The 23,343-nt window shown below is 54.9% G+C and overlaps 1 protein-coding gene across 15 annotated transcripts in view; it reads left to right on the top strand.

The window, feature by feature from the left end:
- Positions 1-596: 596 nt before the first annotated feature.
- SRCIN1 (SRC kinase signaling inhibitor 1) overlaps positions 597-23,343 on the top strand; it is a 72,244-nt gene continuing 49,497 nt past the window's right edge. For 3 of the 15 annotated variants that reach the window (XM_053569652.1, XM_053569651.1, XM_053569650.1), the window contains exons 1-2: positions 1,742-1,995; positions 10,368-10,430. In XM_053569652.1, the coding sequence (XP_053425627.1) occupies positions 1,872-1,995; positions 10,368-10,430 (187 nt within the window). In that variant the 5' untranslated portion in view covers positions 1,742-1,871. Of the gene's footprint in view, positions 827-1,715; positions 1,996-10,367; positions 10,431-23,343 lie in introns of those variants that run through there. The other 12 variants (XM_053569646.1, XM_053569645.1, XM_053569655.1 and 9 more) reach the window with 9 other exon arrangements.

Below are 23,343 nucleotides of genomic sequence, written 5' to 3'. Positions count from 1 at the left end.
GTGTAAGGAGAGACCGACGGGCGAGGGGGATGAAGGGTCGCGCCGGCAGAAGCGGAGGAGGGTCCAGACACTTAGGACAGCTGTTGGTTTCTGAGGTCACCTTGGCTGAAAAGTGGTCCCTGTCTTGCTGCTCCTCCCTGCCCCGAGTGCTTTTCCACCTCAAGGCACGCTCGGGCTTGGAGGCCCTGGACTCTCCGACCCTCGAGGTGTCCCTCTGCCTCCAGGGGCCTCCTATGAGGCCGGTCCTAGGTCAGTGTATTTGACCCTGTCGTGGCGCGAAGACCCTTTGGGGTGAGAGAAGCAGGTGGAGTGAGGAGAAGCTCAGGAGCGCGCCCTGCACCGCTGTCCGCGGGTGCCCGGCGGAGCCGCTGGAGGGCGCGAGAAGGCGCAGTACCCCCTCTCCTCCTCCGCTCCCCTCCACCCCGGGCGGCCCTTTGTACGTTCCGGCCACACGCTCGTGCCCGAGCCGCGCGCGCTCCCGCCCTCAGTGACACACCCGCGGTGGTGCGCGCGCGCGCTCACACACACACACACTCGCTCTCGCACACTCGGTGACACGCCCGCGCGCGCGCGCACACACGCCCGGCCGCCGGCGCCCTCCCAGCTGGTCCACCCCGCCGGGGCCCGCGCCCCCGGCCCGCCCGCCTGGCACCGCGCCCCGGGGCTGGGGCAGAGCGAGGAGCCCGCGAGGCGGCGAGAGGGCGAGCGCCAGGCAGGCCCGCCCGGGGCCCCCGCCCCCCGAGCCCCCGCCCGATGGGGAACGCTCCGTCCCAAGGCATGTCCCTGTCTCTCTCCTCCCTAATGTGCCTCCATGCTTAAGTGGAAGGTATTTCTGTTTTCTTTGTGTGTTTTCCCCTCGGCCGGGGGCGGGGGCGGGGGCGGCGGCCGGGCCAGGGAGGCTGTGGCCGGCGGGACGAGGGATGCTCCGGGTGCAGGTGTGTGTGGGGTAGGGGATCGCTGTGCTCCGGGATAGAGAGAAGGACCCGGACGAGAGGAGTGCTGGGACAAGCGAGGGGGTCAGGGACGGCAAGGCTGAGGCAGGGTGGGGAGGGCCTTCGTGTCCGCGGGAGGGGGGCTAGGGGCTAAACTGGAAAGAGGTTTGTGTGGAGGGGGAGGGGTAGAGAGAAGAAGGGAGATGGATAGTGAGAGTGGGGGAGGGGAGTGGTCCCTCCGAGGTGGAGGAAGAGGAAGATGGAGGGGGAGGGGAATGGGATGGAGAAGTGAGGGGCACACCAAAGGCCTCTTTCCTCCAGCTCCCAGATGGGGTGCAGGCTCAGGGATGGTGGTGGGCTCTTTGCGCTGGCCCCAGGAGGGAAGGGATGAGTGCATTCTAGGGTTGGCTTTGTTGCCAGGATACAAGCCTGTTTTCCACCCCCACCCCTACCCCGCACCTCCAGGCCCTAGCCCTGGAGACCTCTGAGCCTAAGCAGCAGTTGCAGAAACTGGGGACCTGCTCCCCGCTTGTCTGGCGGGTAGGGAAGGCCCACAAGAGGGAGGGATTTGGGGAGGGACTATTTGATCTTAAACCCTCCCCCTCCCGAGGCCAGAGGGCTGGGGAGGGCGCCCCCAACTGGAAAGGGCGCCCCCAACTGGGGAGGGCATCTAGGGGGCGTGAGGAGGTAGGGATGGCAGGAGGCTGAGGGGTAGAGGGTGGGGCTGGGAAGGGGACGCACCGTGGCCCCCCCTCCCCTCCCACGCACCCCCATGCTACGTCAGAAGCTCCTGGGCCAGCTCCCGAGTCCTGTCGGTGGGGGCAGCAGGATGCTGGTGGAAGCAGAGGGGACCGGCCGGGTGCCTCTGCAGCTCGGCTGGAAGGGCCCGGCGGGGCGTGTGCGGCTGCTAGTGAGCGCCCCCCAGCCCCACGCCTCCCCATGCAGCCCTGGCAGTGCCTCCGGCGTTTCGCCCTGGCCTGGTGGGAGAGGACAGCCGAGGGCAGAGCCCGCTCTCCCAGGGAGGAGGCTGGACCGAGGGACCCTGGGGGCCGCGGGGAGCCAGGTGAGCAGATAGGGGGATGTATGTATGCAAGGAGGGGATCCTGGACTGTCTTTCCCAGCCCCTCTCCTCAAATACCATGGGACCAGGAGGCCCTGCAGCCCCCCAACTTTAGGGGAAGTGGGTTTCCTGGAGTTGGGGGTTTTGGCTGAACCTTTTCAAAAGGAGATGCAGGACCTACTGTCTGTTTTGGGGAAGGGGAAACAGATGAGGGTTGGGAGTTGGGGGAAGCTGGGCAGACTTCTATGTTTGTGGGCCTGAATGTTCCTTTGGGTGAGGTTTGAGCACTTTTGAGGGTGGTTAGCGTACCGGTTAGCATACCTTCTTCCCCACTCTGGGTATCTCAGTCTGGGGTCTGCGTGACCTTGAACCAACCGCTTTGCTGTCTAACTCTGTGCCTCAGTTTCTCACATTCCCTTCCCTAATCCTCTTACTGGTCCTAAAAAAAACTGATGATGCATGTGATGGAGACTATCTCTGTGAAAATGTGAGCTCTGTCATCACTGGTGGCATCTGTGATGGTGGCAGTTTTTGGTGTGGTTGTGTGTGTGTACATGTGAGGAGCAGTTATGGTGTACATGAGGGGTTTGCTGGTGTTGGTTGGTTTGGGGCCACTCCGGGCAAGTGTCAGGGACTGGCATTCACAAAGGAAGGCATGCTCCAGGCAAGTTGAGAGTTGTTGGGGCAGAGACTTAGCTGGTGGCCTGGTGTAGAAGCAAGGGATGGGAGTGAGGGATTGAGCATAAGGGAAGGGGGTCCAAGAATAAGATGCCCCCAGATCCCCACTCAGACTGCCTGGCACCCAGGCACCATTGGCAGCAAGTGCAAAGGCTTTGCCCTGGCTTCCTGCCATCCTGCCTTGGGGACAAGAGGGTCTTTGTCCAGTGCCTCCCCACAATCCCTGCTCCTTCCGCCCTTTCCACTATGGCTGGTTCTCTGTGATGACCCTCAGGGGTGAGGGTCCCTTTTCTGGCTCCCATTGTCTATGCCTTGGAGATCTAACTGTGGTCCTCAGGCAGCATTGAAGTGGAGAGGGGAAGCATCACTAGAGGAAGGGTCTCAGAATGAGCCCTTCAGAAGGCTTACCTGCACCCCAGGCTTTCACCATACCCCTCTACTTGTCTTCTTACCTAATGCTGGGGGCTCTAGGGTCTTCATGGCTGATTTCGGCTGTGCTCCAGGCTTCTTAAAGATGTGCAGGGTTGGACACTGGGATTTAGGGCCTCTCTGATGCTTTCTTTCTCTCTCTCTCTTCCTCTTTTTCTCTCTGTGTCCCTCTCTCTCTCTCTAGGGATCCACCCTGGAAAAAGAGTTTAATTAAAACCATTGATTCCTTCTTTGGCTGTGGGCATCGATCTCCACGGTGTGGTCAGAGCTGGGGATGGGGGTGGCACGGCTGTTGTCTGCCCAGTGCCAACCTTGGCATTCTCTGCCAAAACCCCAGCCCTGGAAGAGTCTGGGAGGGAGAGGCCTGGGCTCTTTGAAGTACCAGGTCTGTTTAGCCTCTGACCTCCCAATCCCAGGTTAGGTTTTGGGAAAGGAAGGGAGACAGGGTTGAAAATTCGAAGGAGGGAGCTGTATTTGGGGAGGCACAGGAAGAGGCAACTGTGGTTGGGAGGCTCTTTCAAAGGGGAGTCAGGAGACATCTGAGGGGACTGTAGGGCAGGTAGAGAGTTCAGGGGAAGGATCTAGGGCTTGCTATAAAAGCTTCTCTTTCGAGGAATCCTAAACACTTATCTAAGCTCTGGCAGGGAGATCTGTTTTCTTTCTTCATTTATGTCCTCCAGGCCCAGAAAGGGACAGAGATTGCCTTAGAGGCCCAGCAGGCCTAGGTCTAGCTTTAAGCCTGGCTTCCTGACCTGGAGACCCCTGCCTGGGCAGGAGGAGGTGATGGTGAGTCTCCTGGCAGCCTAGGCTCTGGTCTTCAGGGATGGTGGGGTGCCAGGGGCAGGCTGTGCCTTCCAAGCCCCTGCTGCCTGCCTTGGGTGGGCTGGTGCAGATGCAGGCTTCAATGAGGCACTCAGACGCTCTTTGAAGAATCCCTCCTTGGCTTCCTAGGGCCCATTTGAGCAAAGATAATAAAAATCTGGCCGTCAGCGGGTTTGAGGGTTGAACTGGCTTCCCCTTCTTTCATTCCAAGCTCTGAAAAGCTGAGATGAAGGCTTTGGATTTGGCTGGGAAGCAGTGCCTGCCCCGGAGGGAGGGAAGGAGGGAGGGAGTGAAAGAGGAGGGAGGACTCATTTCCTGGCAGCCAGGGCAGTTGCTGGGGAGGTGGGCAGAGGTGCAGGGGCATATCCCCAATTCCTAGGGCAGCCTAGAACCTCAGTGTCTGGACTCCTGCCCACTACGCCTGGGTTCTTGCATTGTCCTCTATGCCTTGGGGGCTCCAGAGTGCTCTGTTCTCTGCTCCTCAGTTTTCTCCCTTTCCCCAGCCAGACTCCCCCATTTCTTCCCCCCTCCCTGCCCCTCAGTTCCTCCTTCTCTGCCCTTCTTGCTCCCTCTACCTGCTCTATCTAACCCCTGCCTCTGTCTTTGTCACTTGCATCCTTTCTCTCTCTGACTGCCCCTCCCATCTGTGTCTTCCCTTCTTTTCCCCAACACTGCTCCTGCTTTCTAGGACTGTCTGGAAGGTTAAGAAGCCAAGTTAGGGGAAGGATGACTATTTCCCTCGGAAAGGATGACTATTATGGCTTGTCAGGTGCTATGGTTATCAGAGTCCAGGCAGGAGGGGGCTGCTGAGCACTTAGGGGTGTGTGTGTGTGCGCGTGCATGTGTGGTAAGGGCGTCATCCCTTCCCTGCACCACAGCGGGCACCTTGCCCTGACATTGGGCTCTTCCTCCCCTGCCTCAGACACTCCAGCTTCTCTGCTCACTTCCACTGTAGAGCAGATTTCTTCTTGCCTGATGCCTCCAGCTTCTGTCCCTCCACCCTCTGCCCTGGCCTTATGCTGCCCTCACGCACTGTCCCCCCACAGCCACCAGGCAGTTTCCAGGATCAGAGGTGGGAAGGGAGGGATCCAAGAAGCCTCTCAGCTCCATATCTCACCATGGCCTGCCTGGACCCCCAACTCGGCCCTGGACCCCAGGCCCCCTTTGGCATGTTGTAACCCTCCCCACACCACGATCGTGGCAGAAAGAGCACTGGACTGAGTGAGGAGACCTTGTTCTCATCCTTCCTCAGTGCCCAAATGCCTGCATGACCTTCAGCAAGTCCCTTCCCAGCACGGGCCTCTTTCCTCACCTGTGAAATAAGGGGGCATGGGCTGGATGATCTCCAAGGTCTCTTCTGACATTCCAGCGATGTTGTGTCTCTCTTCTGGGTGATTTGCATATGCTTTGCATATATTAATGGTGCCTGCTTGAAGAGGGGGGAGGGTGCCGCCCACACCAGGCCTGGAGTCCCACCTCCCCTTGCCCATTGGCCCATGCTTCCACTGCTGGAATTTCCCAGAGGGGTGAAAGCTGTGGCCTGAACAATTGGGGGAGGCGAGTCTAGACCCTATATTCCAGCCGTGCTGGGGGTTAGTGGGAACGTGACCCTAGTGGAGGGGACCCCTGCCTTCATTACTCTGACCAAGTAGTAGTGAATTCACCAAAGTTGCCCACAGCTAAGATGGGGTGGGCAAAAACCCGCTGAGGCCTGACCCTGTAGCCGGCAGAGGAGCCTGTGGCTAAGCACCCTTGAGATGCCAGGAGCTTAGCAGGTGTAGGAGTTCCTCTTCTGGCTTCAGCTCCCACCCTCAGTCCTTGGCGGTCCTGCCATCTTGTGGCCCTGTCTACTTCTGCCTAGGCCTCCGGGCTCTGGGCTGAAAGGGCTCTGGGCTGAAACTTGGGCCTCAGAGATGGTCACAGAGAGAGGACTAGGGGGACTAGGGGATTAGGTCATTCATTTCTCTTCTGGGCCTTACCACTTACACACACAGAAGGTGGGGCCCCAGACCCCCTCCCTCAGCCCAGCGTGATTTTGTGGGGACCTCTCCAGAGCCTCCTTCCCTCTACCTGGTGTGTGTTTGGTGTCCAGCACAGGGCAGTGCCCTGGATCTTAGCCCTCAGTCCTGCCTTGGTTCCTTTTATGCACATATTGCCGGTCACATGGTACAAGGCTGAGGTAAAGGTTGGTACCACTGAGTAATGATGATAGTCTCTGAAGACAGGAACAAAAATGCCCTCCACCACCAAGGAGGCCTGGGCCAGAGGAAATGCAGCAAGAGATTAATGTTAGACTTAGTGTTAGGGAAGGACTGTCCCAGGGGCACATTAGTTTTTGATCATGGAATTGTTGTGAAGATTAAATGAAATAACAGATGAAAATTTCCAGCACAGTGCCTGACACATAATAAACAGTCACTAAATGGTATGGGGGAGGGGATAGATGCCTCTGAACTCGGAGAAGACCCACCTCTAACCTTGAGACTTAGGATTTTGCAGAGGATGAGGAGTTAAAGGGACAATTCCTAGAAGAGCTATTTCTCCCATTCCACCCTTCACACCCCACGCATGCACTGGGCTCACGGCCCAGCCACCCTGGGACACACTGCCCTCATCCTCTCTGCTGGGGGTGAGCAAACAGAAGGGTGTGGAGGCTGGAAACCTGCTCTTCTCCCTCTTCCCCCATATCTGCACAGGACATCTTGAAAGGAAACAGGCCCACGCTGCAGTAAGAGGAATTGAGGTTAGATAGGAAGAAAAACCTTCCAGTGTGTGGCCAGCCCCTTGCAGGTAGGGAGCTCCGGTGCCATTTTGCACCTTTCACCTCAGTGATAGGAATCTGTGAGCACTAGCAGGCTAATGTTGTACACAGCGACAGGGACTAGTTAGCATGACCTTTCAGATGATGTTTTGACAACCTGAGGAATTGGCTAGTATCGGTGGCAGAGTGCAAGGTGTTATGCTGGGGAAGGGTCCAATGTTGCCATTGGAGAGGAGGCAGGGAAGCTGCTCTCCCATCCCCCAGGGTAGAGTGGAGAAACATAGTGTAAAAAACTGGTGTCAGGTTGCCTGTCTCCCCAACTGCTGTGTGACCTTGGCAATTTAGATGCCCCCTCTGGTCTTCAGTGTCCTTGGTCTAAGAAGAGAGAGTGGGACTAGAGGATCTTTAAGCTCCCTTCCAGCTGTGGCAGGTTCTATGTACCTGCTCTCCACTGAGATAATACATACTTTGCCATATGGAGGGTGGAAAGAGTATTCCCCAGCTTCAGCTAACCCAGGAAAAATGGGGATTTGGCCTAAGAGACTATTGGACACATGTACACATGTGCCTTACAGACGGCACCTCCTGCTCACAAGGCATGCCTTCCCTCAACCTGCCCTCCCAGGCCAGGGGATGGAAAAGGGAGTGGCTAGAGGATTCAGCTATCCTCTAAATCCTAAACTGTTTTTCTCCTTCCACCCCAACAGAACTGGCTTTGCCACACTCCATTCCATCTAAGGACTATAATCCAGTCCATGTTTTCTGCCACAGGCACTTCCAACTGGTGGCTCAGCCCTCCCCACAACCTCATCCTGGCTCCCAGTAGCTTGGCCACCTGACTTAGTTGCTTGCATGACCTGGTATGGAGTAATCTAAGACTGGAAAGGAGTTGGGTTTTCTCATGCCTGCTTTCCTCACCTCTGCAAGCATCCTCACCCCAGGGCACACTGGCTTCTTTTCTACCCCAGCCACAGAGCATACTGGAGACCTAGACCTAAAGGCCTACTGAGGGGTTCCCAGACTCAAAGACCCCACAGAAGGAGTCTGGTTAGTGGGGTTTGTGCAGAGAAGGAGAGGTGGGAGGTATCCTGCAGTCTTCCTCTCCCTCCCCCGGGTGTATGATAATTGCAGATGCAGCTGGTGTCACCCCAAGTACAAGCATCCAGCTCACTGGGGAAGAATTAAGGATCCCAGCTCCTTGGGCAGCCATTCCATGATTCATTGATCCTCACAGACACACCCTGGCCTCCTCTTCTGGGTGGTCCCCTGCCCACCCCCACCAAGTGGTCAGGCTGGCCTGAGGAGATCCCCATTCTTGTCCCCAGGCTCCTTGTAAATTGAGAGTTAGGGCTCTGAGGAAAAGAGAACTGTTAGGACTGCCACAGACCCTCACTTCATTGACACCTGACCTCTAGGCTCTCCTCAAGCCTGGGGACTCTTGGTAAAATAAGAAGGGACCTTTGTGGGCCTTCCTGGAGCTTCCTCTATGATGGAAAAGGGAGAGGCAGGAAAGGGGCTTCTGGAGAGACAGAAGTCACCTAAAGGAAATCCTGGAACCCCTCTCTCCTTCATCCTCCTCTCCTGTTCATCTGGCGGCCTGGGGTTAGGACAATCTGCTTCCCACCTGTAGGATAAGCCAGAAAGATACTGAAGAGAAATCTCTTCCACATTCTTGCTCTTAGGAAATAGTTTATGCTGGAGCATGCAGTGGAAAGAAGTTAGACTTCAGGCAGAACTTCCCAGAGGGCATTACATGGGGTATAGCCAAATGGGGAAGATAAACAGGAGACAGTTTGGCTCAGGAGTCAAGAGCTCAGGGGATGCAGGGATGTCCAACTTGCAGGCCCATGGGCCACATGCAGATGATGTGAGGATCGTTTTGCTTATCTGTGATGCCAGTTATTGGGGAAATTATGCGCAGACCCTTTTTTTGGTCATCAGCTTTCATTAGTGTTTTTGTATTTAATGTGTGGACCAAGCCAACTCTTCTCCCAAGTGTAAAGTAGGGAAGAAAAAAGGTTGGACATCAGAGAGATTTGGGCTGCAGTCCCAGCCCTGACATTCATTCACTGTGTGATTTTGGGCAAGTTGCTTCACCTCTCTGAAGCTCAGTTTCCCCATCTGAAAATATAGGGTATTAACAGTGGCTTCCTCACAGAGTTAAATGAAGTGATTTAGGCAGAGTTCCTGACACATTATAGACATTCAAAAAATAGTAATTTTTGTCTTCCTTCTCTTCTTGTTTGATTGAATGAGGGTCCACCTGCCATTGCAGAAAGAGCATACATGACAAAACCTGCTTAGATTTTTCTTTTCTTTCTTTCTTTTTTTTTTTTTTGTGGTTTTTGGCCAGGGCTGGGTTTGAACCCGCCACCTCCGGCATATGGGACTGGCGCCCTACTCCTTTGAGCCACAGGCGCCGCCCAGCCTGCTTAGATTTTTCTAAAACTCAGATCCTCAACTCAGCCTATCTCAAGCAAGTGAGCTAAAAGGAGCTAGAGCTTCTGAGCCTTCACCTCTCCTACCCTGTCTCCTGGGTCCCTCTGCCCCTCTCACCTCCCACTCCCAAGCCCCACTGACTCATCCAGGAAGCCCTCTAGGGCTGGACATGTTCATGAGCATTCTTGATATTTTCCACTGTCAGTGCCCCAGCAGCTGTTTCTCCCTGGGATGTCCACGTTTTGGGTAATCAGTGGGAAAATTGGAACCATGAGATTGGCAGGGGGCTCTGAGAATGCTTGCAGACAGACGTGATGTGGGTGTGGATGGGTCTGAGCCAGCCGAGTGAGGGCTGCGTCCAAGTGGGTACCCAGGGCACAGTGTCTTCAAGCAGGAAGGGTCTCAATGCTGCATACCCCAAGGAAGAAGGCAATAGATAGGTATTGTAGCGTGAGGGAGATAGAACAGATTTAGGGAGGACTTCCCTGCAGGGTGAGAGGAGAACATGATGGCCAACTGCGGGAGACCCTGCTGTGGCAGTGTGAGGATCGGGGATGTGGAGGCTGGAGCTAGGTGAAGGGCTTCAGGCAGGTCTGGGCAGGGTGTCATTTTCCTGCACAGCCCCTAGCACACTGTAAGTGCCGTCCTGTGGGAAATGCCTATTTCCTCTGTTGCTGGCAGGGGAAGGAGGCCTTCCCCCAGCATGAGGGGTGAGTGGATGGGGATCTCTTAGGCAGAGGAGAGGGTTGTTACCAGAGCAATGATGGCAGGCCCATCTGACCCTGGACTTACCCACCTTCTAGAATAGCATGACCTTGGATGGGAAGGCAGATAGGCTCTCGAAGGTGCTATCATTTGGAATCTTGTGTGGGCACCCCAGTAAACAGTTTGTCCCTGTTTTGGGGAGGAGAACCAAGCCTGGCTTATTGGCTGTCTGTCCTGGGAACCCCATTCTGAGGATCCTATGTTTTCTGTGTTGTCCTGCTGTCTGTCTTCCTGTCTGTCTCCCACCAATGTCTCTGTCCCCCAGTTGCTGCTCTTCTTCCAACACCCAGTCTCTATCTTGTCTGCCTCCCACACCCTGGTGACCCCCAAAGGGACAGCTCCTAAGGCTCGGCCTTGCTCTGTCCCCATGTCCCCCCCACGGCCTCTGCTGCCCCTGCCCCAGACCCTCCTCTCTCCAGCTCCCTCCCTCCCTGTCTGGGCATTCATTCACGACTTTCCTCCTTTCCTGTCCCTCACCCAGGGCTCCAGCGTGCAGCGGGAGGGAAGCCTCCAGGACTCTGTTCCCTCTGTTTAAAGTCTCCAGGTTAGTAAGCCAGGAGGGAGGCCTCCCCCGCCATCCCACCTCCCACCATGTCCTTAGTCAGATGCCCCTCTCTGGCCTGGAAGGCCAGAAATGGGAGGGGGCTATCCCCATGGGCCCAGGCCTTTGCCAGGGGAGGTCACCTTACCTGACAGAGAATGTGTCTGTATGTGTCTGTGTGTGCATGTCAGAGTGTGTGTGCAAGCACGTGGCATGTCATGTGTGTGCAGACCACAAAGCCTCCATGTAGTCTGGGGCTGGTGGCGGGGGGAGCAGCAGGAGTCCTCTGCTGAGGGGCTGCCAGCTGGGGAGAGGGGTTAAAAGCAAGGGTCTCCTCTTGTCGGTGGGGGGAGGAAGAGCCCATGTTCCAGCTATGATCAGAGGGTGGGGGAAGGGAGAAGATGGGATAGTTTTGTCTAGTTTGTAGCACTTGAAAACTTGTGGTCTTATTTCATTTCTTCAATCATACTCATTCATTCATCCATTTACTCCGTTAAGACTTGTTAAACACCTTCTCTGTGCCAGGCACTGGGCTAGGCTTGGAGTCCAACAATGACCAAGACAGATAAGGCTCCTGCTCTCCTTGTTTAAGTGGTGAGCAAACAGAGGTTGAGGAGTTGGCTAAATTCCCCAGTTGTTGGGGGCTCAGGCTGCAGCCTGGCCTGCTGACTGCAGGGGACATGCCTCCATCTCAGGGAAATGACTTCCTGCCCTCTGATGCCCCATCTGTCCCTGCTTGCCCCGTTGGCAGCTCCTTTGTAACTTTATGTCCCTACAGAGTATCTCCTGACCCGATGGTGCTTTTGTCATAGTGTAATCCCACCAAGCAAGCAGTGACTCAGCCTCCAAGTCCCTGGTGACTTGGAGCTGGGCGGCACTGCTAGACATTTCTTTTTTTTTTTTTTTGAGACAGAGTTTGATTATGTTGCCCTCAGTAGAGTGCCGTGGTGTCACAACTTACAGCAACCACAAACTCTTGGGCTTAAGCTAGTGTCTTGCCTCAGCCTCCCAAATAGCTGGGACTACAGGCTCCCACCACAATACCCAGCTATTTTTTGGTTGTAGTTGTCATTGTTGTTTGGCAGGCCTGGGCTGGATTCAAACCTGCCAGCTTCGGTGTATGTGGCTGGCGCCCTAGCCACTGAGCTACAGGTGCCAAGCCATAGCGCTGTTAAGACACTACTAAGGCCACTTCAGAGAGCATTCAGAAGCCCTGTCAGGAGGAAGGATTATGGACAGGGGAGTCCACGCTGGACTCCTGGGCCCAGGACCAGGACCTGGAGTATTGGACTTGAGAGTCAGCCTGACCGCAGTTCAAATTCTCATGTAAGCCATTTCCTAGCTGTTGACCTTGGGCAAATCACTTTGACTCTCAGAGCCTCAGTGTTTTTGCCTATAAAATGGTGCAAGAATACCTACCAGATTGAGAAAGAAAAGAGAAAACAATGGCAGGTTCAAACCTGGCTGACACAGGGGCTGCCCATTCCCTTTCTGTCCCCACCTTTGCCTGTGGCTGGGCAAGCTGAGCCCTAGGTACTGTCCCACCTCCTCCTCAGGAGAGAGGCTGCAGAATCCCTGTCTAGGGGACTCCACATCCTCTGCTCTTTTCCACTCTCTGAATCAGTGTTCAGTCCCAGTCCGGGTGGGCAGCTGGGGGAGGCAGCATTCCTTGCCACTGTGGCTGCCACCGCCTTGATGGCTTTTTAATAACTTTGCTCAGAGACGATCTGCAGAGCACTCATTTGTCTGCCTCTTAATTAAAATTACCCTTTTCCTAAAAGAGTAACGACGACATTGCTCCCTGCTCCCCTCCCTCCCCCATCCTAGGCCTCTGTCAGGAGAAACTGGGAGTGACTTGAAACTGAAGCCCTTTCCTTTGGGGCCCCTCCTGGCCAAGAGGGACTGAGGCTCAGCCTTGGGGTGGGCTCAGGGAAGGTGGAGGGGACCTGGGCAAAGTAAAGGCCTGAATACTCTTCTCCTTTACCCACCCTTTCTGGAATAACCCCAGCGATGGGGAGCTTAGTGCCTCATCAGCCATACTTTCTACCTCTGTAAAAAGTGGAGCAACCCTGTTCTGTTTTATCAGCCAGACTGGAATAAGATGTGGATGGGTTTTGGCAGAATTCTGTGAAGGATTATTGGAAGGCCTAGAGTGAGTGTGCGGGTGGGAGCTGGGGGCAAAGACTGCCATGGTAGTGGATGCTGGAGTCAGCCCCTCAGTGTTGACTCTGGCTTTGGTTAGAAGAGACCTTGCTTCCTTTGTGGGCTTTGAGAAAGCAGGATGTGGAGGGCTGGCAAGGAGTGTTTTTGTGTAGCTGAGTTTTGAAAAAAAAAAAAAATCATCACTGGTAATAATGGAAATGCTAATGACCAGGATTTGTTGGGTACTTACCAGGGGCCCCTGGGTTAAGCGCCATACATGCCTTAGTTCAGTTCATTCACACAACTGCCCTGTGAGCTTGATGCTGTTGTCTCTGTTTTATAGGGGAAGAGACAGAGCAGAGTGGCTAAGGCCTATGCCTGAGGTCAGACAGACAATCCCAGTCTTCACAGGCAGCCTCAGCCCACAGCCTCTCCTGCCTGCCACCTGCAGCTTTGCCCAGGTCTAGTGCCAGCCCCTCATGCCATGTGTAGAGTGCACCTTCGTCTCACTTTCTGTGTTCCTGCAAGTAGGGTTCCTCCGTGGTTCATGTCATTGAAACTTGATTCTGAGGTCCATCTCCACCTTCCTCCCCCAACTCCATTCATTCCTCCTGAGAAGTCTGCTGCCAGATGGGGCTTCACCAACTCCCGTAGGCCTGGCCTCCCCCTCTGTGAGCTTTTGCTTCTCTTCCTGGAACGCTGTCTCTTTGTCACCTCCTATTTCTGCCCCTCCCTAAAGTGCCCTTCCCTGACTACCTCTAGGCTCACCACTGAACTCCCAGAGCCCTCTCATGCTCTTAACGTGATCTCTCTTGAACTGTCACCGGCTCTGTATATAACTGAGCTTCCTAGTCTACTTTTTGCTTTTGGTGGCAGCAAACTGCATGCCCTTAGGGGCAGGAAATGAGTGAAGTAGTGGAGAAGGACAATAGGGAATGGTGGGGACTATGGTGAGGAGAGTGGCACCTGTGCTCTTTAGGGGCATTAAACTTCAGAGAAACAAAATACCACCAGCCAAACTAAATGCTCATGCCCTAGTGGCTGCAGTGTGATCCTTACTAATCCATGCTTAACTTACCTTGGCATCCCCACATTGCCTAGTACATGCCTAGCACATGGGGACTATGAACTAATTGTGTGCTGAGTGAATACATGACCACAAATATGCTGCACTCTTTATACAGTTTATTTCTTCCCATATTCCCAATGTAGGCACTATTTTCCTCACTTTGCCTTTGGGTTAACTGAGGTCTGGAGAAGTGAAATGACTTTGGGAAGTGCGCAAGGAGAGATTTGAGCCTTGGCTTCCTATGTCCTTCTACCTTTGGTCATGGATGTGCATACATATCCATATTTGACACCTGCCTCAGCTAACAGAGAGCACTTGTATGCTGGTGGCCACAAAATTGACATGCATTGCTCACCTGTGGGATGTAGGATTGGGAGGCAAGGGCTACAGAGTCAGGAAGGGAGCAGACACCCCTGGCCCCAGTGCCCCTCCTCCCTCAGCTTCCGGTCCCATCCCGGCAGCCTGGGGATGGCGGCGTGGTGACAGGTGCCGAGCTGCAGAGATGACAGCACTGCTGATTCCCCCATAATTACTGTCTGATGAGACACCAGAATTAGCCACTGCGCAAGCATGGGACACAGACATGGGCACATGCAGGAAGCAGTTGGGGGTGGGGAGCCTCTCCTTCTCAGTCTGCAGCCTTCTGACTGCAGGACAGGGTCAGCATGGGGAGGAGGAAGTAGGTTAGCAAAGAGGAAGCACCATGTGGTTCATATACCTCCGATTTTCTCATGTGGGCTTGTGGTTTTCCAGTCCTCAGAGTGAGTGGCTGCCGGACAGGGCATCCAGGGCCTCAGGCCACTAGTCAGAGAATTTCGGGCAGAACCAGCTGCCCACTCAGACTCCTGGGCACACCCTTTGGTGTCTGGAGCTGGGACTGTTGGGGGCATAGTTGCTGGGAGGAGCCAAGACTTGGAACAGACCCCTCAAGTCACATTAGCAAGGCCAGACTGTAGAGGGCAGATGGAAGAGCCTGGAAGGAGTAGGCAGTTTTTCAGCTGACTGGATCGGGAACGTCATCCACCCCAAGCAGAAGGAGTCAAGTTGACCCCTGAGGTTCAAGGTCAGGGGAGGCAACAGGAGGCAAGGAAGGTATGTTCTGGCCCTGGAGAGGGCTGCATATTCCTGGGCATTTGTTCTTCCTGGCATATGTGCTGGGGGCAGGAAGGGCACTGGTGAAGGCATTTTAGTAACAGAAGGACGGAGGGTCATCTGGCTGCTCAGACCATTGGAGCAGTTCTGAAGGCCACCACCCAGAAGGAATGGTGACAGCATGGACCTTACCCGACAAAGGGCATTGCAGATGGCCAAGGGCCTGGAAGCTGGGACACTCAGGAAGGACCTGAGATGTTGGAAAGTTTGGGTCAGGCACCTCCATCCTGCTCCGAAGGGAGAGGTCATGACCTTCCCCTGGGTGCCATGGGCACAGACTCTGGCTCATTTTAAGGAAGGAGGATGTAAGGAGTTCTCCATTTCTGGAAGTATCCAAGCCCCAGCTGGCTGGAGCTCCTGAAACAGGGAGGAGATGCGATATGTCTCCACACAGCCTGTGGCAGGGAATGGGAGGGCTTTGTACCCAGCTCAGGTACAAGGGGGCTGAGAAAAAAGGTATGGAAAAGAGGGTCCCCTAGAAGCTCTTTAGGACCTGGGGATCCCCCCTTCTAATCTGGCCTGCTGTGGTCTTGCTGACCCTCCTCCCACCCTGTGATCTCCATACCTCTCCCCCAGCCCTGGGGGACAGATTGCCTAAGAGGACAAAGTCCCTGTGCCTAGCTAGGAAGGAGGGTTGCTTGTGTTCCCTTCCTAGGGAGTTGGACAGAAAGAGGGGAGATGTGAGGCTCTGGCCCAATGACTTGGATGATGACTCAGCGATGACTTGATGGCAAATCTGGATTTTCCTCAGGGGCAGTAGAGTGTAGAGGAACAAAGGGGGGGAGGCTGAGCTCTTCCTTGCTGTTGAGGTCAGGTTGCTCTATTTTACAGGTGATGAAACTGAGGCTGCAAAAAATCTTGTCCTGGGAGTCTACAAATTTGGAAGCAGGGAAAAAAACCCAGACATCAGATGTTTTTCTCTTTTAGAAGGTAGTACCATATCAATTATGCAAAGAGAAACACAGATGGCTCAGCTTTTGTGGGTGCTGTGGTTAGGACCAAGGCAGCCCCACCCTGGATCAGACCACAGCATGGCCTCAGCTATTTTCCTGAGGATTGCATTCCTAGAGGGAAGGGGCCCTGGATTCCTCCCCAGGGTCTTTAGCATGCCTGGTAGTTTTTGGCTTTGTCTAGAGGTCTCTGTGGAGCCTCAGTGTCCTCACCTGTAAAATAGGGAGCCTCACAAGTTGGCTCAGAGAATGATGTGAGTAATGGCTGGAAGAGCCCTTCGTAGCCCATTGTGAATGTGAGCAGGGGTGGGGGGTGGTGGGGAGGGTGGGGTGGCTCTCACTGCATAGCTGCTCCCTATTTCCCATGGCATCCAGCAAGCCTGGTGCTGATTTTAAACCTCTTTCCACAGGATGGATGTGTGGATTTGAGAAAAGAAGGTCAGCAGCTTTACCAAAATAAATGGAAAGACCATTTATTTTGCCCCTGCCTTCCAGCCTATGCTCTTCCTTCTTAGATTCTGCTCTGATGGGAGGGTTCAGGTTAGACAACAGAGAGAACTTCTGCAAGATGCCCCTGGTATCTGACCAGGCCCTGACTTCCCAGGTCTGCCCGCAGGCAGCAGCCAGACTTTGGGAGACTTGCTGAGTCTCATCCTGCCTTCTCTGAACTCTGGGCTCCCCTCCTCCACTCCCACCCGTAACCCAGTCTCTCAGGATACTAACTAACCTTAGTGTCCCTAGGGAGAGAAAATAATGGGATGCAGATTGGGCTGTTTGCTTGCATTTGGCTGGCAGAGTAATTAACCCTGAGGTGAGGGCTCAGCCAGGAGCCCCAGCTCTGTCCTCCTTCAGCAGAACTGGAAGCTGGGACAAAGGTCTGCCAGCCCTGTGGACCTGGTGGAAAGGGCTGAAGTCTGTAGTCTGTAGAGGTGACTCCACGGCCGGAGGTGCCGGATCTGAGAGGAGAGGAGAGCTTCGGTCGTTGGCATAGCCTCGTTTGTTAAGCCTTGGTCAGAGTGGAGTGGCCTTGAGGTCCTTGGGCCCATCCTTCTATTTCTTTTTTTTTTTTCCATCCCTGTATTTCAAGACAGAATGTACACACTGCAGCTAAGAAACCCTGAACCTGGCAAAGGAGGAGAGGGAGCCCGGGAAGTTGTCTCCATGAGGAGGTGTAGCTGATCTCAGGATAGGCCAGTGGGAGTCCCCTCCAGCTTTTACCCCAAGCTGGAGATGCATCGACCTGGCACTTCAGGGAGTCCCAAATGCACTGCAGTCTCTCTGGGGGTCTCAAATGTGCACAGTGTGTGTACATAAGCATGATGCACTGTCTATCCATATGGCACCTAAGGTGGCAGGGTGGTGAGTCAGGGTATGTCTGTGGAGTGCCTAGCCTAGCTAGGTCCTCATGTGCCCCCTACATGTAGATGCCTGAGGTAGGTGCAGGGGAGGCAGGCTATGTCCAGGTATAGGTGTGAGGGTAGAAGCTTGAGTGAGCAGATGTGCGTTCCTGAGAACCTGAGTGTGGGCTGGGAACCTGGAGGAACCCCAGTGGCGCTGGTGGCTGAGGGAGCTATGTGGGTGCTGGGGCCCCAGGGAGGCCCTGAAGGGTGGTGATATTTCTGAGGAAGATCAAAAGGAGTCTAGGCTCCATGCCTGTGGCTCAAGCCGCTAACGCACCAGCCACATACTGGTGGGTTCAAATCCAGCCCGGGCCCACCAAACAACAATAATGGCTGCAACCAAAAAATAGCCGGGCGTTGTGGCGGGCGCCTGTAGTCCCACCTCCTTGGGAGGCTGAGGCAAGAGAATCACTTAAGCCCAAGAGTTTGAGGTTGCTGTGAGCTGTAACGCCACAGCACTCTACCCAGGGTGATAGCTTGAGGCTCTGCCTCAAAAAAAAAAAGGAGTCTAGATGAAGCCACCCTTCTGCCCAGAGTTCATGAGGCCCTCAGTGAATACTTGTAATCAACAACTTCCCTGTGGGGAGCACTGTGGTGGATGGGCCTCTGCCCCTCACCTCCATCAGATTGGAATCTCCCCCCTCCACAAATAACATGCTTGCCTCTGGGCAGGCCTTCAGCCAGAGGCATCTTTAAGAGTGTGGTGAATGCTGGGTGGCGTTCAGAGCTCAGTGGTTAGGGCGCTGGCCACCTACACCGAGAGGCTGGCGGGTTCGAACCCAGCTGGGCCAGCTAAAGCAACAATGACAACTGCAACAACAGCAACAAAATAGCCGGGAGTTGTGTCGGGCGCCTATAGTCCCAGCTATGTGGGAGGGTGAGGCAAGAGAATCGCTTAAGCCCAAGAGTTTGAGGTTGCTGTGAGCTGTGATGCCACAGCACTCTACCCAGGGGGACCATTTGAGACTGTCTCAAAAAAAAAGACTGTGGCGAAGGTCCCTTTGCGCATGCATAGGGGCACAGCACTCTGAGGTCCGTGTGCCTCTAGTGGAGAGGGTGCTGTGGCAGCCTCCTGGGTGTGGCTGCAGAGCTGGGAGGACAGGTGCCTACCTCCTTCTGTCCCACCCTTGAGTGTTCTCTCCTTCCCTCCCTCCTGGCCTGTGTTCCTGCCTCTCCAAGGAGATGTGGAGCTGACAGGACACCTTCCCTGGGCGCATGAGCGGTGGTGATGCCACGCAGGAGTTATCTTGTTAACACAGAGCCGTGTGGGCACAGCCAGGGCTGTTTCCAGTTTTTCCATCTCTGGCTTCAGACTGGGGTGACATGGTCCCCTCCACATCTCTACCCCCTCCCTGCCCAGGGAAGCCAATTAACCAGATCTTCATTAGAAGCTAAAACTCACAGTCCCACAGTCCTGGGTTTGATAAAACTCTTGACAGTGGAGTCAGAGGAAACCAGGCTAGGGGTAGATCAGAAGGGAACATATCTGCCTGGTATTAGCTTTTTTTTTTTTTTAAAGCAAATGAGAGGACTGAGGCTCAGAGAGGCCCCTGACCTGCTCAAGTTCACATAACTAGTCAGTGGCAGCGCTGGGTTTGGACAGATCTGTCTCATCCTCAAATGCAGATTTTTTTTTTTTTTTTTAGTAATGTCACAGCTTTGCCTGCTGCATGTAGGGAGTGGGGGTGGGGAGAAGAGGGAGTGTGTAGATCTGAAATTTTGGGCAAAGGGGCAGGCCTGTTGGCACTTTTGAAAGGAAGGTGAGTCTTTTCTGAGTGTGGGGTTGGGATGCCCTGGAGGACCCTGGTTTCTGTGTGGTAAGCACCCCTCAGGGAGAGGGTAGACACCTGGGTGTGTCACTGGGCTATGACCCCCAGCTATTCTCTCTTCTGAGCTCAGGCTGTTGCAGCGTGTTTTCTGCCTCACTGCTGATCCCTCCTAAGGAGGTTGTTAGTCTGTGTCCTCCTGGGGCCTGTGGCCTAGAGAGGGGCTCCCCTGGCAGCTGCTTTCTGGGAAGTGGCATAGTGGAATGGAAAAATCCTTGGCCCTGAGGACCAGGATGCCTGGGTTCCGTTCCTGGCTCTGCTTCCAGCTCCTGCCTGACCGGGTCAGGTTTGCTCGCTGAGCCTCAGTTTCCTTCCTACAAAAGGCATTTGGCTGGAGAGAGAGAGCCATGGTTTTCCAGTCACAGGCAAAGGGATGGCAGGGGAACAGTCTGGTGATGTCACTTCTTTGTGCATAACAGATGAGAGCTGAGAGGGGGAGGTCTCCCTTGGCCGGGCTGGAGAGCTGCTGTGCTTGTGTTATGGCCTGGGGCCCTGGGGAGGGGGAGCAGCAGGCAGAAGGAAGAAAGAAACCCATAGCCACCAAGTCAGGGCAGCTAGTGGAGGTGGCGTGGAGGCCAAGCCTGGCATCTCCTATGTCCCCAGGTGTCCACCCAACTCCCAAGATGGTTTATGGGTTTTCTCACTCCACCCAGTTCTGTTCTTTGAGACCACCTGATCTCGGTGGAATGACCCCTGTGCCATTTGAGAGGCTGGGTTTGAGGGAGGAGATGAGGGCCTTGGCCTGAGGAAAGCCCCCGTCTGATGAGGTAAACACAGACCCTACCCATTCCCTATCAGCACTGAGGCAGAGGTGCTGCCCTAGGGCAGCGCCAGGCCTGAGGAAGGAGGCTAGTGTTGTCCAAGGTGAGGCCTGAGTCTGATGGGGGAGATGTGGATCTGCTCCAGGGGTTCACCCAGTGTAAGGGGGGGCTGTGGGCCTTACCCCAGGGGTGCTCCTAATCAGAGCAGTTGGACAGAGTCAGCCTAGCGGTGGATGAGAAGGAGTCTGGCAGGTAGGGAGTGGGGGTGGGGAAGTATCTGGCCACAGCAGTGCCCCCACCCAGGGGGCCTGACACTCTTGAATCAAGTCCGCTCTCCCTGTGGAAAGTCCCAGAAGCTCTCTTGAGAGCAGCCAGGGTCCAGGCCCTCACCCTCGGAGCTTCTGCTAGGCAGGTGAGTGCTCCTCCCCCCAGCGGTGATGAGGTCCTTTAATTAGATTCTGACTCGTTTACCAACTAAGTGGCCTTCGGTGGGTTTTAAATCTGCACAAATTGGTTTGTATTTTTCTGCCTGTGTGAAGCTGTGAGTGGCAGTGCCCTGCACCTCCCCGCCTCACTCAGCACGCCTTCCGCTCTGGCTCCTTCCAGGGTGAGGTCGCTCCCCTGTCCCACCCCAGTCTGGATGCCTACCTTCCCTAGAGCTGGGGGCAGCAGAACTCCCTGGGCATGGGGAGAGAAGGGACCACAAAGTCACCGGCCAGAGGCTACCCCCTGACCCTGGGGGAGGGAATCCATTTGCTGACTCAGGTTAACTCCCTCACTCTCGCTGGCCCTCAGGGTCCTTTGCTGTACTATAAGGACAGTCAGCCTGCTCCAGACCCTTTTCCAAGGTGGCGCCGTAGAACAGTGGGGGTAGGGAGGAACAACAGGTGTGTTACCCAGCAAGAACTACCTGATACCCTCTTGCCTTTCCCGCTTTCCCCCACCACTGCAGTGCTCAGGGAGTGGACAAGGTTCATGCTGGGGATAAGGACTATGCTTGGCCTCTTTTCTCTCCTCTTTCCTCCCTCTCACACCTGGCAGGGAGGAAAGCTGGCCTGCCTCGGAGACCCCATGATGACAGCTTACCTGGCATGTCCTTAGTGCCTCTGCCCCCAGTCACCAGATTTGTCAGTCACTTTATTGTCTAACCATCTGCCCCATGTTTTCAAGTCAGCTCCTCTTCCTCCCAGGTCCTCCCTCCCATGGGCTCCTTTCCCCTTTCCTGTCTGTCTTCCTTCCCAGCCCAGACAGGCTCTCCTGAAGTGGTTTGACATTCAGGGGGTGGTGCTGGGCTGGCGGAATGGGGAAGCATGGTGGCAGGTGTGGGGTTTCTGCGCCCCCCGCCCCATGTCAGGAGTTGGATACCAACCTCTTTCCAGTCTGTAGGCTGCCTCCTCCCCTCCAGCAGACTGCCCTTCCCCCGCCACACACCCCCCCCCCCCCGACTTCTGAGGCTCTTGTTGGAGTGACAAGGACACTCAACAGGGTGCTGGGCATTAGCAATTTGGGGGGATATTACACAGGAATGTTTACAGAAAGGCAATTGCCCGGAAAATGACTTTGGTTGCTGTTGTATGGGGCGGAAAAGATGGTTTTAGAAAACAGACACAGATGGGCTTCTGCTCCAAGGACCCACAGACAGCAGAGACTGAGGGGCCTGGGCACATGAGAAAGCAGAGCCAGGGGCACCCAAAGACAGAGAGGATGATTCCTTTACAGGGGGACAAAGGATCCCCTCACCTGATTGAGGTTCCCAGAGCCTCTGCCAACCTTGAGACACCTCTGGTCCTGGTTAACCTCTGTCCTCTGACCTCCAACCTGCAAACACAGTGTGCTTCCTGACTGCAGCAGGCACCCAGCAGGATGGAGCTGTTAGGCCCAATTGACAGTGCCAGTGCCTCAGGGTTCCTCCTGGATGACTTGGGCTCCTCTTGCTTTGGCTGCAGAGATGGACTGGGGCGGCTTCATGATGTGTGTGTGGGCATGCACAAGCACTTTGGGGTCTGAGGCAGGCCCTCTGCCCTTCCAGCAATCTTCATACAACCTTACCCTTGCCCTGCCTAGCCCTGGGGCCCTGTGGGATCCTGAGCTGGTATGCTCACCCTGAGCATTTCTTTTTCTTTTATTTATTTATTTTTGAGACAGAGCCTCAAGCTGTCGCCCTGGGTAGAGTGCTATGACATCACAGCTCACAGCAATCTCCAACTCCTGGGCTCAAGTGATTCTCCTGCCTCTGCCTCCCAAGTAGCTGGGACTACAGGCACCTGCCACAACTCCCGGCTAATTTTGGGTTGCAGCCATCATTGTTGTTTGGCTGGCCTGGGCTGGATTCAAACCCGCCAGCTCAGGTGTATGTGGCTGGCGCCTTAGCTGCTTGAGCCACAGGCGCGGAGCCACCCTGAGCATTTCTTGCTCTCCCTTCCAGCCAGAGCTGCAGCTCAGCCCTTACCTCTGCTCAGGCAAGGGTCAAGTGCACACATGCGACAGCCCCTCAGGTCCCCAAAGGAAGGATCATGCCCAGCCTCCTGATCTCTGCAGAGAGGGAGACAGGTCCTGAGCTTGGCATTTCAGAGGCCCGGAGAGTCCCTTTCTCTCTTTTCTGTAGCTTGTAGCTTTGCTCTTCCCTCACTTTCTCCCTTTGTCTCTTTTTCCTTCTCCCTCCTCCTCTTCTCCCCGTTCTTTTTCTGTACAGATGATGTCATGTGTGAATATTGCCCAGTGATAGCCAGAGGACAGAGTAGATAGTGACATCTGGGGTAGAGACATCAGGTAGGGACAGGCTTGATGGTGTATGAGATGGTGTCACTAAGATGTAGGGATCTTAATTCTCATAATGAGTTACAGTGAGCTCATGAAAAAGAATCCGGTGAGTATAAAAATAAATGAGGCTCATAATAAACGTGGAATTTGGAATTGGCCTAACAAATAACAATGTCATTCTTCTTCCCAATACCTGCGCCTTTATCCTTAGCCGGCCACTTGGGGGCACCCACCACATCCTGATCACCCCAACCTTAGGCCACTTTCACCTTCTCCATTTCCTAGGCTGGGAAAGCTGAGCCCAGCGTGACAGAGGCCCCCTTCTCTGCCCTTCCTGTCCCCTCATTCTGATTCTGGGTTTCACTAGGCCCTGGCATCTTTCCTGTAGATGACTCTGACTCAGAATGTATAGTCAGTCTTGCACATATAGGGTCCTTGGAGAGAAGGGAAACCCAAGCCCCTTCTTTACATCTCTGGCTCCCCCAACCCCACCCTTAGGGAGTCCTTAGCCCTAATGCCCCACCCCAGTATACCCTAGCTCTGCTTCTCCTTCCCCCAGAGTTCTCTGCCTCCATCTCTCTACCTCAGGGTCCTTCAAGCTCCCATCTCTTCCCCCAGGAGACCTCAACCTGGGGCCTTCATGGCCCTCGCTGCCTTGGAACAGGCAGCATTGATCTGCTCAGGGCTGGCAGTGCATGGATCCTGCTGCCTGCTTGATTGGAATCGATCTCCGGATTTTTGCTGGGCTGCTCAGTCCAGGGAGGGTCCAGCTGCCAAAAGCACTTGCTGGTGGCTGGAATAGGCTTAGGGGAAACAAGGAGGTCATGCTGCTAGGGCCCACCTTGCCCATAGCTTA

This window comes from Nycticebus coucang, chromosome 18 (genome assembly GCF_027406575.1).
Source record: "Nycticebus coucang isolate mNycCou1 chromosome 18, mNycCou1.pri, whole genome shotgun sequence".
Lineage (NCBI taxonomy): Eukaryota > Metazoa > Chordata > Mammalia > Primates > Lorisidae > Nycticebus > Nycticebus coucang.
Note: the sequence above shows the minus strand (reverse complement) of the source record. Positions and strands in the feature narration are given on the sequence as shown.